This window comes from Bubalus bubalis, chromosome 11 (assembly GCF_019923935.1).
Source record: "Bubalus bubalis isolate 160015118507 breed Murrah chromosome 11, NDDB_SH_1, whole genome shotgun sequence".
Classification (NCBI taxonomy): Eukaryota; Metazoa; Chordata; class Mammalia; order Artiodactyla; family Bovidae; genus Bubalus; species Bubalus bubalis.
Genome location: NC_059167.1, coordinates 37,671,981 through 37,689,271, shown reverse-complemented (window position 1 = coordinate 37,689,271; position 17,291 = coordinate 37,671,981). Strand labels below are relative to the sequence as shown.

At 39.8% G+C, this 17,291-nt stretch overlaps 1 protein-coding gene across 6 annotated transcripts in view; it reads right to left on the bottom strand.

Moving 5' to 3' along the window:
* Positions 1-14,100: 14,100 nt before the first annotated feature.
* DDHD1 (DDHD domain containing 1) overlaps positions 14,101-17,291 on the bottom strand; it is a 67,531-nt gene continuing 64,340 nt past the window's right edge. For all 6 annotated transcript variants that reach the window (XM_025295500.3, XM_025295501.3, XM_025295507.3 and 3 more), the window contains one exon: positions 14,101-16,754. In XM_025295500.3, coding sequence (XP_025151285.1) covers positions 16,573-16,754 — 182 coding nt within the window. In that variant the 3' untranslated portion in view covers positions 14,101-16,572. The remainder of the gene's footprint in view (positions 16,755-17,291) is intronic.

Here is a 17,291-nt window from a genome sequence, read left to right as displayed (position 1 = left end):
CTATCAAGCTTTTTGAACTTTGTCAACCTCACAGGCAACGACTAGGATCTCATACTTTTAATTTAGATTCTTCTCACTGGGTGATTTAAAATGTCAACTTTATCACAGACTAAATTTATCTATTTGATGCCTTTCTGGGCTTTTTAGTTTATTCTGTTGGTCTCCCTTGTCTTTTTATACACTATGGAGTTCTCATCATAGTAGTTTTATACTATGTTTTACTCTACAGTAGGTCTAATTATTCTTCTTTCCTCTAAGAAATTACTGGCTCTTCTTGTTTATATTTCCAATATAAGTTTGAAAAATAGTTTGTCACATAAAATCCTGCTGCATTTTTACTGAGGTTGCAATCAAATCAATAGATTACTTAGGGATATCACTGCTCACTTGTTAAAGCTTACATTGAAGGCTTACTATTTCTTGTCTATATCTTTTGAGTAACGTCTTCCTTGTGCTCATAACAATGTTTTAAATAAAATATTTTCTTGTTCATTCTTCATAGCATCTTTGGAAACAGGCCAGGAAGATAGAAGATATGGGATTAGTCTAAGATATTTGATAGAAAATCTTAGCCCAGTTTTATATCTACTCTTTGGTAATGCCTCCCAGTAGATTTTAAGAAAATTCAAAAACCAAACAAACTTTTGTACCCACAATTAAATGTTCCTACTGCAAAAACTGAACATCATGAAAGCACAATTCTGCAGGGTGTCTCTTGTGTGGTGATCTGTGGCCAAGCACTGTGGAATGCATTCCCATCATGGAGTAACAATCTCAAAAGAATTTTGAAACCAGAGTTGGCTTGAATGCTATACAAATGACACCCAGGGTCTTGGCTTACTTCCCAGATTTTCCCTTTTTGGTTTTCTAGCAAGTTTGGTCATGCCTGGGAATTTGCTGAATCTGGTGCTTGGATCAGGGACTTCCTGAATGCTACCTTGGGATCAGTGACATGTGTTTGCCCAAGGGGGTTTGGAGTAAAATTTTTAGATAAACCGCTGGTGTTAAGTAAGTTCTCTACTGAACTTGTTCTCAGAAAACCCTGGCACGAGGGTGTGAACAGGAAGGGCAACTTGTGAATTGTTAATGGAAGGCAAAGATCTTGTGAGAGAGTATTGTACTGTGAAGAGTATTAAGTTGCATACTGAGCACACTGGTGTTCCAGCTGGAGGGTCGTCAAGTTTTTAAATAAATATCTAATGTATTTCAAAGCTCTCTTTAATGCTATCCTTGACAAATGCCACTCGCTAAAGGTCAGCCAAGACTTGATAAACAGGTGCTTATCTGTGGTAACCTGGGCACTGCCTACCATTACCCTAGTTCAGGTAACATGGAAAGAGCTGAGAAAGCACCTACATTAGTTACTGAATTACTTAGGGCACAAATATTTGTTGACATATAGCTGAGTATATTTCTGGATTACATTTTCAAAATAAGTATGGTTTTCATAATTTTGTTTTAGTCAACACATTTCTCCTCAATGTTAGGTATAATTAAGAGCTGACTCAGGTAAAATATTTTTTAAAAGTACAGCAATGTAATACACATACCTAGGTAACCTCTGAGGCTTTTTACCACCACCCGCATAAATAAGAACATTCTTTAGCTGGTCTCTCTGCAACAAAAAGCTACTGTGTTCTAAACTAGAATGTTAGGCAAGAATCTGAATAGTGTACAGTTTACTGAATGCTCAGCCTGTTTAGTGACATACCAAAAAGTAGGACAAAGGCTTAAAGCAAAAACGTGGCGCAAGTTTTCAGCAATGACGTTAAAGGCGTATGGATGGTGAAATGTTTAATTATCAACGCAGAGACCAGGTTGTAAAATCTAGCTAAAATAAAAGTATAAAGATGGGCTGTGAATGGGATAGCTGCTTGATTCAGTGATCTCATGGTTTGCTGAGCATTAAGAGTGTTGCCAGAATTATGAAATTAGACCACTCTGAACAGAGAATGGTGATGGTGAGATGGTGGCTTATATCACTTGTCTTTTATTCTCACTGTAATGGTAACTCCTTAGATTATAAATATTAACTATTTATACATGAGAAACTAATGAAAGGTGAGGCAAAATGGGCTTCAAAAGTAAATTGTTACAGTAAATTAGGTAAAGACCATATAAAGTTAGGAGAGCATTTTCAAATCTAAGAAAACAGCATAACACAAATTTCATGACTCTCCTTATACTAACAGAGCTTGTGTCAAACAAGCCATTTGAGGAAAACATTTTACAGACGTGCCTGCGCTCCAAGGCTTGAAATTGGCCTTAAGTATTCCTAAATTCTGTGGTGGTAGGACTAAAGAAATCTCATACAAGTGGAAATCTGGGTCTGACAAACCTTTTGGAGAAATGTAAAATGTGATTTAAACTAAAGGGATTCTAATTTCTTTTGATGACATTTTTTTCATTTAGGATTTATGGACTCCTGAGGGACCTCTGTACAGCTGAGAACCTGATTGCCTTTATATAGATGTGTCATGCTAGAGAACTGTCTGAAAGATTTCAGAGTGTGAATTCTGCAATAGACTTCACACCATTAAAAATGTGGTTCCAGGATAATCATGACAGATGACATATGGAATATTTTTCAGCCTTTCAAAACCTAGGGGAATGTGAATTAACACATTCTCGAGATTATTTTATTCCTGGCTGATAATATTTAGGTGCTTTATGTACTCAGAGGAGTATCAGTTCAGTTCAGTTCAGTTGCTCAGTCGTGTCCAACTCTTCGCGACCCCATGAATCGCAGCACGCCAGGCCTCCCTGCCCATCACCAACTTCTGGAGTTCACTCAGACTCATGTCCATCGAGTCAGTGATGCCATCCTGCCATCTCATCCTCTGTTGTCCCCTTCTCCTCCTGCCCCCAATCCCTCCCAGCATCAGAATCTTTTCCAATGAGTCAACTCTTCGCATGAGGTGGCCAAAGTACTGGAGTTTCAGCTTCTGCATCATTCCCTCCAAAGAAATCCCAGGGCTGATCTCCTTCAGAATGGACTGGTTGGATCTCCTTGCAGTCCAAGGGACTCTCAAGAGTCTTCTCCAACACCACAGTTCAAAAGCATCAATTCTTCGGCGCTCAGCCTTTTTCACAGCCCAGCTCTCACATCCATACATGACCACTGGAAAAACCATAGCCTTGACTAGATGGACCTTTGTTGGCAAAGTAATGTCTCTGCTTTTGAATATGCTATCTAGGTTGGTCATAACTTTCCTTCCAAGGAGTAAGCATCTTTTAATTTCATGGCTGCAGTCACCATCTGCAGTGATTTTGGAGCCCACAAAAATAAAGTCTGACACTGTTTCCACTGTTTCCCCGTCTATTTTCCATGAAGTGATGGGACCGGATGCCATGATCTTCGTTTTCTGAATGTTGAGCTTTAAGCCAACTTTTTCACTCTCCACTTTCACCTTCATCAAGAGGCTTTTTAATTCCTCTTCACTTTCTGCCATAAGGGTGGTATCATCTGCATATCTGAGGTTATTGATATTTCTCCCAGCAATCTTGATTCCAGCTTGTGTTTCTTCTAGTCCAGCGTTTCTCATGATGTACTCTGCATATAAGTTAAATAAGCAGGGTGACAATATACAGCCTCGACGTACTCCTTTTCCTATTTGGAACCAGTCTGTTGTTCCATGCTCAGTTCTAACTGTTGCTTCCTGACCTGCATACAGGTTTCTCAATAGGCAGGTCAGGTGGTCTGGTATTCCTATCTCTTTCAGAATTTTCCACAGTTTATTGTGATCCACACAGTCAAAGGCTTTGGCATAGTCAATAAAGCAGAAATAGATGTTTTTCTGGAACTCTCTTGCTTTTTCCATGATCCAGCGGATGTTGGCAATTTGATCTCTGGTTCCTCTACCTTTTCTAAAATCAGCTTGAACATTAGGAAGTTCACGGTTCACATATTGCTGAAGCCTGGCTTGGAGAATTTTGAGCATTACTTCACTAGCGTGTGAGATGAGAGCAATTGTGCGGTAGTTTGAGCATTCTTTGGCATTGCCTTTCTTTGGGATTGGAATGAAAATTGACCTTTTCCAGTCCTGTGGCCACTGCTGAGTTTTCCAAATTTGCTGGCATATTGAGTGCAGCACTTTCACAGCATCATCTTCCAGGATTTGAAATAGTTCCACTGGAATTCCATCACCTCCACTAGCTTTGTTCATAGTGATGCTTTCTAAGGCCCACTTGACTTCACATTTCAGGATGTCTGGCTCTAGGTCAGTGATCACACCATCGTGATTATCTGGGTCATGAAGATCTTTTTTGTACAGTTCTTCTGTTTATTCTTGCCACCTCTTCTTAATATCTTCTGCTTCTGTTAGGTCCATACCATTTCTGTCCTTTATCGAGCCCATCTTTGCATGAAACGTCCCCTTGGTATCTCTAATTTTCTTGACGAGATCTCTAGTCTTTCTCATTCTGTTGTTTTCCTCTATTTCTTTGCATTGATCACTGAGGAAGGCTTTCTTATCTCTCCTTGCTATTCTTTGGAAATCTGCCTTCAGATGCTTATATCTTTCCTTTTCTCCTTTGCTTTTCACTTCTCTTCTTTTCACAGCTATTTGTAAGGCCTCCCCACACAGCCATTTTGCTTTTTTGCATTTCTTTTCCATGGGGATGGTCTTGATCCTTGTCTCCTGTATAATGTCATCAACCTCAGTCCATAGTTCATCAGGTACTCTATCTATCAGCTCTAGGCCCTTAAATCTATTTCTCACTTCCACTGTATAATCATAAGGGATTTGATTTAGGTCATACCTGAATGGTCTAGTGGTTTTCCCTACTTTCTTCAATTTCAGTCTGAATTTGGCAATAAGGAGTTCATGATCTGAGCCACAGTCAGCTCCTGGTCTTGTTTTTGTTGACTGATAGAGCTTCTCCATCTTTGGCTGCAAAGAATATAATCAATCTGATTTTGGTATTGACCATCTGGTGATGTCCATGTGTAGAGTCTTCTCTTGTGTTGTTGGAAGAGGGTGTTTGCTATGACCAGTGCATTTTCTTGGCAAAACTCTATTAGTCTTTTCTCTGCTTTATTCCGTATTCCAAGGCCAAATTTGCCTGTTACTCCAGGTGTTTCTTGACTTCCTACTTTTGCATTCCAGTCCCCTATAATGAAAAGGACATCTTTTTTGGGTGTTAGTTATAAAAGGTTTTGTAGGTCTTCACAGAACCGTTCAAATTCAGCTTCTTCAGCATTACTGGTTGGGGCATAGACTTGGAGACTTGGATTACTGTGATATTGAATGGTTTGCCTTGGAAATGAACAGAGATCATTCTGTCGTTTTTGAGATTGCATCCAAGTATTGCATTTCGGACTCTTTTGTTGACCATGATGGCTACTCCATTTCTTCTGAGGGATTCCTGCCTGCAGTAGAGATATAATGGTCATCTGAGTTAAATTCATCCATTCCAGTCCATTTTAGTTCACTGATTTCTAGAATGTCTACATTCACTCTTGCCATCTCTTGTTTGACCACTTCCAATTTGCCTTGATTCATGGACCTGGCATTCCAGGTTCCTATGCAATATTGCTCTTTACAGCATCGGACCTTGCTTCTATCACCAGTCACATCCAGAGGAGTACAGGTAAGATTATATCCATTGGTCAAGACATCAGCCATTGTGCTCCTAACTCTGAAGGAGACAAGGTGGGATGTGATCACCTTGTTTTGTGCTTTTCATGAAATAGCCTTATTTCTATCCTGCTTGCGAGCACCATGGTTACTTTTACCAGCAATTGAGAATGCAAGCAGGGGTGTAAGCTAAGAGTCTTGAGTGAGTTACCATCCTCAGACTTTTGCCTACAGTTAGTGAGGTGGAGTCTGGTCTGAAGCCCCACGTGGACTGTTTCCCTCACTTGCACTGGGAGAGGCAGCATGGCACAGGCTTGAGCATCACACGCCGCAGCTCGACCATCATGCTGTAGCCGTGTGGCCATGGTCTGGTTACCTCAACCTTTCTATGTCCTGGTTTCCTGGTAGAAAAATAAGGCCTGACAACAGTGTTCCCCTCAGGAGGGCATTGCGAACATGACACGAGGGAATTCATCTAAAGCATCTGGAACAGTGCCAGTAAATGTTAACAGTGATTTTTATAGAAGTCACATGATTGAGGATTTAATATATCTGGCAAGCTAGTAAGCTCCTCCTCCCCATCCATGCATAGAGACATATCCTTGAATATGAAAAACGAGGAGAGAATCTTTCAGACAGGTAGTGGCAGGAAATCTTCACAACCACAGATCTAGTTGAGAAAAATTTCCAGGCTTTGATGAGTCAAACTGGAGAGTCCTTCAACTTGGGGTTATGACAAGGAGCCAGTCAGACAGCCTCAAACAAGATGCCCCAGCTATTCCCACTGGCTGGGCCACTTTCCACTGTCACTGACTGTGGGAGCAGTCCTTCCCCTGCGTCATGCTGCAGCATCCTTTGCTGACACAGGTCATCTTTAGTACAGCACATGGTCAGTCAACCAGCAGAGGCAAAAGTTTTGTGTAAGAACTGACACAAAACTTTGTGCGTTTATTATGTCCATGTACAAACTGGGGTCCTTACCCTCCAAAAATATCATGATCCTAAAGCTGACAGCTGTTCACATGAAACTTGGAATACATTCCCTTGTTTATAAACAAATCACAACAGAACATTATAATGTCTTCCACAAATGCAAATTAATTGACTAACTACCATTTCCCACAAACCCCACCTTTTCCTCCTTTGCTTGTTTTCTCTTTCTTTATGTTTCAGTTGCAGAGAGGGTTAATCATAAATTACTGTCTGGAGCCCACTCCAGTGTTCTTGCCTGGAGAATCCCAGGGACGGGGGAGTCTGGTGGGCTGCCGTCTATGGGGTCGCACAGAGTCGGACACGACTGAAGCGACTTAGCAGCAACAGCAGCATAGAGAGAAACTAGTCTGCATCTGGAAGGAACTGGGAAAGCACTGGGAATTTTTTTTTTTCTAATCATGAATGCAGTGATTACCAGCTTCAAAATAAGTAAAGGTTTTCAGTACATGGGAAAGAAGCAGAACACACTCTAGGGTGAGGGGACAGTGAGTGCAAAGGTAGAGAGACGTCAACAGGCACTGTTGCATTTAGGGAACAGCGTAAGCAAGCAAGAAATCTCTTTGGTCTCTGTAGGAAACACCACTGAGTTACCATGGAGCACAAGTTGGGGAGTAACTGTGAACACCTAGTTAGACATTTTTGTTCTGCACAGGTAAGTACAACGGTCAGTCTTTTAATAGAATAGAAAATAGAATCCAAGTTCTATTTTCAAGTTCACCCTGACATGTACTTCCTACCCCTTTTTTGCTACATCCCAGAAGCTACTAATTTTGCTTTCTTTGGTTGTGGAAAAAGCAAGATCCCTTCTTCCCGAGCCTCTTGTTTCCAGGTAGGATTTGCCTCTTCTCAAGGCTTCTTCCGGTTTAGCAATTCCCATGAATTTTGGTCAAATAATTTTCCTACTAGACAATATACTCCATGAAAGCATGGATTTTCATATTTTTAAATTCATGGTTATTCCTAGTACCTACACACTACCAGTTTAGATATAATTCAATAAATTTAAGACCCTACAATGTAGTGCCCTATGGAGAGTCCACTGATGCTCCCTAAAATGTGGACCATTTTAAAAGTCTGTATTGAATGTTACAATAATGCTTCTGCTTTATATCTTGGTTTTTATATCTGTGAGGTTTGTGGGGTCTTAGCTCCCTGATCAAGGATCATAGCTACACCCATGGCATTGGAAGGTGAAGTCTTAACAACTGGACACCAGGGAAGTCCCTCCCTACCTTTAAAAAGCCTGTCAACAAGTGAAAAAGAGACAGGTGATCAAACCCCAAATCAAGGCAAAATGAAACCAGTGCAACAAACACACTGTTAATAGGGGATGCTAAGGACTGAATGTCTTCCCTAGAGTCATGTGTTGAGACCTAATCCCCAGTGTGGTAGTGTTTAGAGGTGGGTCTTTGAGAGGTGATTAGGCCATGTGGGTAGAAACTTTATGAATGGGATTAGTGAACCCAGAGAGATCCCTTGTCCCTCTGTCATGCAAGATTGCAGTAAGATGGCAGTCAATGAGGAAGTGGTCTCTCACCAGACATTGAGTCTGCAGTACCATGATCTTGGATTGCCCAGTCTCCAGAGTGGAGAGGAGTGTTGTTTACAAGCCACCCACTTTATGGTATTTTTTGCTATGTAGCCCAAATGGACTATGACAGGGACTCACAAGTAGTTATTAATTTCGGAGGATTGAGGGAGGTCTTCAAAAGACAGAATTTCTATTAGGGAGGTGGAGCTTATTTTTGGTTTAATTATTATTAATTTGAACTCTTGTGAACCCAAGAAAAATAGCTTAAGTAAATTCAAATGGAATCAGGAAAACTAGGGGTAGCATTTGCCTCAGTTCTCCACTTGCTTCTCTCCCATAGCAGATGGACATAACCCATGTTGTAGGAGGAAGACGTGAAGTCTGACTACAGGTGGCTACATGTTCACATCATGCCATGCCCACCAGACTACTGAATTGCCACAGAAGGCCTGCACATACAGGCCAGCAATCCAATATGATAGAAAGCCTCTTCTCAGTCTCATTTAGGGTATGTGCCTAACTCTGGGATAATCAACATGGCTTATGAGATGGGAAGTACGGTCTTACCTGAGACATACACCCATCACCTGGCATGGTTACGGTGAGTGCTTTGATCAAGCTGTTTTAATAATAGGGCTTCAGGCGAAACAGAAAATAATTTTAACCAAGGGTGGGAAAGGTTGCAACACTTCACTAGGATTAGCCACTTAGAACCACACCGAGTGGGCTGGCCTAGGGCAGTAATTCATAGAGAGATGGGGAAGAGAGGACCATGTCGACTTAAAAAAATGTATAATGTCAGAGTTGCAAGTCGTTTTATTTGGGGTAAAATGAGGACTGCAGCCCAGGAGATAGCTCTAAGAAACTGCTTCAAAGAGGGAGGGGAGAAGGCCAGTATATATGTGATTTTGGTGAAGGGAGAACACATACACTCAAACATGTTATTTTTCCAGGTTTCTGCTAGTTTTGTGAAGCGTTTGCTAGTCATGAGGAATAGGTATCACCATGAAGGATTTTAGTGCTTTTCTAGATCTAAGAAGATACGAGAATTGGGCTCATAAAATAAGCTCCTGAAAATATCTTTTCTAAAGATCTGTCCTGCCAGTTTCTCCTGGAGCACAGAATGCTTCATTTCTGTTCTCAACCCTGAACTCTTTCAGGGGGTGCTGAAAACCAGCAGCTGTAGCAGCACATGATTTAATCCTTGTAGAGATAGATGGCAAGTGCCCACCCCAAAGGAGGAGAAATAGGATGTTGGGTAGATCAAAACAGCAAGTCACCACTACAGTAACTAAAACACATGCATTCTTAGGTGAATGCTACATAGTCTGCTGTGACAGAAATGCTGCTAAAGATAGAACTCAGGAAGGAGATGCAGCTTGGGCTATGTCGCAGGGAGCCTCCAAAGATAAATGGAGCCAGCACAGGTCTTCAGTTCAAGAAATGCTGTGATCAGATCCATGCCACTGTATCATCCACCTTTCTCAGAAAATGAACTGTCTAAGCTGTCAAGACTATTTTGACCAGGCATCAAGTAGCTTTCTTTCCCCACATTTGCTTTTTCTTCAGTTCAAACACTGTCCCATCTCAATTCTATTAATATATGTGTCCATTCATCTTGGCCCTTTTATTTCCCAATCTAAAGTTAATACCACTCGAGGGAATTACGTCTGTCTAGCATGGAAATTTCTAGATTCTTATACCTCAAACCCTATTTTTCAATCAGTCTGGCATGAACTAAAGTGTGAGGAAATGGGAAGTTAACTGGAAATGTTGTAGTGGTTGATCCCAATCTGCATGGCTTCTTGGCATTAATCTTCTATCAGTTATCACATATTCAGGTTAGCCCAAAAGCTTGAGAACTATGGTCATTTTTTGACCCTGGATTGAGAAGCGGTGAACAGATTTTACAGGATCGAAACAAACCAACTTTTCCCTCTCATGTTTGAGGGAGCCAGTGTGCCACAGTGGCTATTAACCCTCCTAGTAAGAGGTGGGGTGGTGGCCATTGTTCACCAACAGATATATATATTTTTTTACTATATATTCCCTGACATTGTCTGTCATAATTCATTTCATGAGTAGGTAGATTTTAATATTTGCACTCTTCACGAACTTTCTGGATTGCCATAAACAAAGATGAGGAGGACCATGTTCCCAAGAATGCTTAGAACAGCCTATTCTTTGAGGTTGTCCAATCGAGGGCACAATGACTTGTGCTTGGTGAATGAAATAATGAATGCATCAATTCATCTAGAGAAAAAGTGTAATCCAGGAGAGAGTTCTACTACTTACCTCTCACTTCCTTGAAATTATTAAAGGTGAATGAATGCACAAGTTCCAAATGAGAAAAATCAAGACTGGAAAAATTCTAAAATTAAAGTTATGTACTTTTTGCCATCCGAACTGGCCACTGCTCAGATCAAACAAGAAAAATGCTTCAGTAAAACTGAACACTGAGAAAACCAACCTGCCTTGACTGCTGAAAATGAGAGGCAATGAAGAAAAGAAAATGAAAAAGCCCACCTTCTGGGAGTTGTTATTGTAGTCACTGACAGCACTTAGGGAGGATGAACACCAGAAGGGTCACAGAAGCTGAAAGGCAACAACCTGAGTCCAAGAGTCATAGTGTTACCTCCCGCTGAGAAATGTGAGTCGCTCAGTCGCCTGTGACTCTTTGTAACCCCATGGACCATACACTCCATTGAATTCTCCAGGCCAGGATACTGGAGTGGGTAGCCATTCCCTTCTCTAGGAGATCTTCCCAATCCAGAGATCAAACCCAGGTCTCCCATATTGCAGGCAGATTCTTTACCAGCTGAGCCACCAGGGAATGCCTAGTGGCAAAAGTAAAAAAAAAACCCCAGATTCTTGTTGGCAGAGTTTGGATTTATTATGACAGCCTTAGACCCCCAAAATGGTTATATTTTTGTTTATCACAAAGCTCACAAGGAATCAAATATTTTTGGAGATCAAGCAGAGACAGTAGTGAGTGTGGGTGTTGTCAAGGGAAGATATGAGTGATGCACAGATATTTGATGTTCTTCTAGGAGAAAGGATTAAAGGTCATGTATTAACATACTTGTTTTTTATCTTACTCCAGCAGAAGACCAGATGTAACCTCCCTAAAGAATAGCTTCCCAACATAGCCTGACCACGGTAGGATGGGAAGGAAGCAAGTTGCCCCCTGTGACACATAAATGAAAAACCATAAGGCAATGGACAATGCTAAGTGCACTTCCACTTGTAATCCAACACAAAGGCCAAGGAAAAGTACATGCTAAACTACCTGCCAAGAAGACTATTTTGGGGGAAAAGACACACATACCAGAAACTCATCTCCTAGTCTCCCCAAAATAAAATACTTGAATTTTAAAATTTCTATTAGTTAACCTATGATGGGACAGTTTTAGAAGGGCTCTACTTGATATGACTTGATAAAAGGTCAATATATGCACAGTTTGAAAAAGACATAAAAGCAATATTAAATATTATTTAACAGTGTGCAACTTGTTTCCCTACCAAGTTTGCATTTATCACCACAATGAAAAACTATGTTTCCTGGGCATTTTGTTTTTTTTCCTTAATTTTTTCATTCTTTTGCTTTTTTTTTTCCTGGGTATTTTAAATCTGACACATGAAATGAAGTATATCCAGCCCAGGTAAGGCACTCTTTCACAAGAGCCTGGGAACAAAGGCGACCAACTGGGGAACTCAAGCCTATAGTCCTCCATGGAGAGCTTGCAGCTCCTAAAGCATCAGCATCAGATTACAGCTGGAGCTGGGGGAGGGGATGAGAAAGAGGCATCCCCTCCACACCCCCACCCCCAACCCCGCCCCGGCCCAGGGGGGTGGGTGGGTGTGAGGATTCTGCCCTTTAGGGGCTCCTGATGTATTATGGGAAGGAAATAGGCACTGACTCTTATCACTGGCTGGCCATCTGATCTTAGAGTGTCACTTGTCAAACAAAAGGATACATCGCTGTAGGAATTAAGTGTGACAGCATTTTCCTAAGTATATTCATATAAATGCTGTGCTGAATATTAAGTCGCTTCAGTCATGTCTGACTCTGTGCGACCCTATGGACTGTAGCCTGCCAGGCTCCTCTGTCCATGGAATTCTCCAGGCAAGAATACTGGAATGGGTTGCCATTAACTATGGTTAAGTTAAGTTTGGAAAAACTTCCCTTCTCCGCCCCTCAGCACCAGATTCACATTGCATTTAATACACTGAAGGCTTCTGAAGTCCTGCTGTAAAAGTTTTCTAAAGCTGGCATTTCCCAAACTTATTTTCTGAACCAACATCTATTAAAGTTTGCATAACGTATTTTGGAAAATGATGGTCTCTACACCCCTTCTGGCTTCAGAATTCCACTATGGTCAATGACATTTTTCTGTAGAGAGACCATAACCTCCCTCCTCTACTGCCAAGTATTTAGTCTTTCAAGGTCTTTGGGCTGAACCTAACATGCTGTCCCTCACCTTTATTTTTCAAGACCTTTATGCTATTTAAATGCTCACATCAAACTAAAACGTGGTTGGATGAGATGACCTCTAAAATCTGTATAAACACTGAAATTTTAAGATCCTCTGAAAATTACTGCAAATATCCAATGACGACTGAAACAGGATGCATATAATACAGGCTGTTATCATGCCAGTCCTAACATTTACTAAATGAGAGCTTCGAGATGAAATTTTATATCCTGCCATTCTGTACACTGTTCCAAGCTCAATACTACAAATATTTCCTTGGCAACTTCCTTTCCCCTTGACTAATGCAAATGGAGACAGCATGGGCTGCAAGGTTCTTAGACCCATCCTAGAATTAACAGAGTTATGAGTTCAGTGGGAATGCTTCCTGCCAAATCTGCTGTATATACAGCAAAAGTTTTTCTAGGTAGGTAAGTTATTATATAATGTCAGGAAACAGTATGTATTGCCCATACCTAGCCATAAAAATACTTAATGCATTTTTTGGTGGCCATCTTAATCCAACCCACACCCCTGCATTGGAAGCATGGAGCCTTAACCACTGGACTGCCAGGGAAGTCCCTGCATGTGTTTCAAATTCAGTCAGAGGACCAGCAGATTACTGGCAGAGGCCTGAGGCAGAAGTATTCAAGCAGGATGACAAGCAGAATCCGGATAAAAGACCTGAGAATAACCACAGAAGTCAACTATCCAACACTCAGACTTGTCCGGTCAAGTTCTAGTTCTTTCTCCAGTGAAGGACTGCTACATCCTCTTTTTAGCTCTGCCCTGATCCTTCTTTAATATCACATATCTTCCTTAGCCTCATTTCCAAGCTAACAAAAGATTATTCAAACAGTTCTAAGACATGCACTCAAATTAGTTTTCTCAATTGTCCGAATGCCCTACTCATTGTGGCTGAGAAGACAAAAATATTAACCACCTAATTAATCAGAAAGCAACTCACTTCTTTTTCCTCTACTGTAGGCCTTACAGCGAACTCTCTAGGTTCGGTCTAGTTCTACCTTAAGGGGCTCAAAGTGTCATCACTGGAAGGAGTCATGGGATTGGCTGTGACACTCCACTGGTGGTTTCTTTTCCTGTTTCCTCTTCAGGGGAGGCAATGCCAGAGTAAGATCGGAATACTGCAGCCCCAGTGAGGAAACAGAAAATGAGATGAATGTTTACATGTCACCATCTGAGACCTTCTAAAGAACATGTTCAGTGTGAGAATTCCCAAAGGCTGACAGATGCTACCTATCAGAAGTAAAAGAAAAGATTCCTAAGGCTTACTTCTGGAGTATAAATTAGTTACCAGGAAACCGAGAATATTTTATAATAAGTGCTAATATCTGTAACACTGGATTATAACACAAGTATAATTACTGTCAAAAATAAAGTTATGAACTAACAAAACATCCTCCTTATTCTAAGTATAAATAATTCTTAGGGGCCTAACTGGATTAAAATTGTTTGAATGGTCTGACCAGTACTCAGAAGAATCATCAGAGCAGGTACACAAAGCAGAGAATAAAATTTTAATGTATCAAAAACAGAACTTTTTGGCCAATTTAGTACTTGCAGGAATAAAGTTGCAAAATGTTACTCAGTAACTGACTTAGCTTCTAAATCAAGCTAGAATTACACATACTCTGTATATTATTTGAGTATATACAAGTACATTCCATGATAACATGCAGAGACATGGAAATAAGAAGAGTACTGTGAAATAAAAAACGCCATGTTTATGAAATAATGAATTGAAAACAAAACACCTGTCCAATAATCCAGAATATCTCATTTCGAAAAGGTGGTTTTAATATTGCTCTTTTCAAGAATTCAAATAACTTCCATGTGGCTAAATTGGATTTTTTTCCCTAACATGAAAAAATGGAAGCTGATATTTTCCTATAGCTATGGGAGTATACTTTTCCTTTTACTGAATATCAAATTAAAAGGTTTGATAGGTTTTCACTCCCCTCAGGTGAAAGGGGCTCTTGACATTCTAGCGGTTAAGAATGAATAATCCCTTAAAGCTCTGAGGCATTTGAATGTCTTAAGACCCAAAGGCTCGTGTACCTTTAATGAAACAGTATATGAGATGGAAGTTTAATTCTCCTGAAAACTAAATAGAACTATGAAATAAACAGGGTATGAGAATGACCTGAGTTCACAGGAATCTCTAGATTTGAAAGACATTGCTTCAGCTTTGCTAAGATAGCATTAAAAGCCTTTTATAGCAAGAGTTTCTTAGTGAGTCACATATTTGGCTATGAAGCCTTAGGATCTTTTTAAACACTAAGAAGTGCTTTATGTTGTGCAAATTCAATGAAAGGCCAACCAAGTAAAGCCTACAAGTAAGCCAAAGATTTTATATCTTCTAAAGAAGGAAGGTGAGATGTATAACTGACCAACTTTGCTCCTAGTTTGACAATGATTTCTGTGAAGCTGAGATAAGCAAATACAGCACCTTAAGGAGAACCCAGTGGAAGCCTCTCATAAGTGAGGGTTGGCTGTAGCAGAAATGGCTACTGATTCCTTCTAAGTAACTCCTCCTTTGTGTGTGAGAACCCAAGAATGTATACGACCAGTAGGGTGAAGGACTGGTTTCAGTCATTTCTCCAAATTATGAATGGCAACTTCTGTTATTATTATTATTTGCAAAATAAGAGGTCATGTGTGAATTATTAGTCAACGAACAGCACATAAAAGAATATGGCCTGTCTTCAATCTGAGCTCTCCTGGTTTGCTTTGTCATCTAATTCAAGGCACTTTATATATTTTGGTGCCTTAGTGTGTTAACATGTAACATGAGAATAACACTCATTCACTTACCTCAAGGAGCTTCTACATAGATTATTAAATCACAAAGCACTTTGAGCTCCTCAGATGAAAAGCACTGTGGAAAAAATGACAGCCAAGGAAACTCTTTCAATGCCTCAGAATCCTGAACATTTTGTCTATGTTGCAACTACAATTCCTCAAAACACTTAAAAAATTTGTTAGGGCCCTCTATCCCCTTTTTATATGTTAATTGTTTGGCACACAGATGCTTATATACTTAATTAAAATAGTTATACTCCCTACTCCAGAGAAGTTGACTAATTTTCCAATAAAGTTTACTAAATGTACCTATTCTGGAGTACTCTGTGTCAAGTAGAAACCTTCAGTTTTCTTTGAGGTGCATGTGACATAATAAAAAGTTCACTTTCTTTTTCAAAATAATTGAACTAGTGTTATTTGTGTGAAACTACAAGTTTTTAATGGAAAAAATACTGAAATTATACCACAGTGTCTATATATTCATCTGAAGAGTACAAAGATGGAGTTCTGAGAAAAAAGGGTCTTAACATTATAGAAAATAAATGTGGTTCTTAAATTGTTCAAAGAAATTTTAAAAAAATGTAATGTTTCATACATTGACACAAAGCAATTAGTCAGAGGTAATAAACTATACAGTAGTTCAAATGTTTCTCTCAGCATTAGAGAGTTAAACAAGTTAAATTCAAAACATTTTAAACTTGTTCTACTCATGTTTCAAAGAAATTGTGGAAATGTAAGTTTTCATACAAATCTAAAACAATGATACCACCTTGTGATCTTTACATAGAATATCCTGGATCTTGATCATTTTAGATTTATAACATACTTTGGTTAATACATTAGGTTCAACCCATTAATATGCCTTTATATTTGGGAGAAATTAGATTGTGATTTATAAGCTTGCAGGTTCCTAAATCTTCCTCAATTCTAGGTCTTCCTTGATCCTCTGCAGGGGGTTCTGTCAGACTCATAATTAAAATGATGAAAATTATAAATAACTTCTTTTGAACTGAACATTTGTTTTGCTTTTTTAAATAAAATAAAGTGCTTTCAAATTCAAATATTTCTTGCCCTAAACAAAACTGAAACATACTTAAACCTGAAACTTTCATATCTTGACACACATATTTAACAAGAAAAAATCAGTTTTGGGCCATTAATGTCCTTCAAGGGTTCAGACTGGATCTAAACTGGGTTTCACATTATTATCGTGCTCGTGTTTGTACATGAAGGTTAACAGGAAGAGGGCAACATCCAAGGATGACCAATAGGCAGTATGCGACGTGACAGCTGACCAATAGCGGCTCTCCACAAGGCCTTCTCTGAGTTCAAAGTCAATTCTGTGATCCAGTTCCACTAAAAAGAAGTCAAACAAATGAGTAAGTATCACAGTAAGATTGTTTCTGCACAGACTTACTAGATTTAGAGGATAAAAATTAACCAAACAGAAGTGACTCTCCTAATTATTATTACTATTTTTTAAAAAGTGACTTTCCACTCTCATCTTATGGAAGAAAACACTCAAGAGCCTCAGTAGCTCAGGATTCTGTCTGGTGAACCCTCTCCTTTGTATGCTCAGGTCAGTATGGAATAATAAAGTAAGAAAACAAAAATCTCACTTGGTACCATACAGTATATTTGGAATAAAGAAACTGGCCTCAAATCCTGGCCTTGCTATTTATAATTTGTGCCTAACCTGAAAGATACATCAAATAGTCTTCTTGCAGAATGACGGGTCTGCCTTAGATGCAATAATGTCGGCAGGAGTGCAACAGCGCACTCAAAGGCTCCTTCACAGAGGAGGCTCTTTACATCAGCTGGCTCAGGGGAACATGCTGGAAGGTAACATCCACTGCAGTCCTACAATGCTTTTCTCCCCACTATGCTGAATTC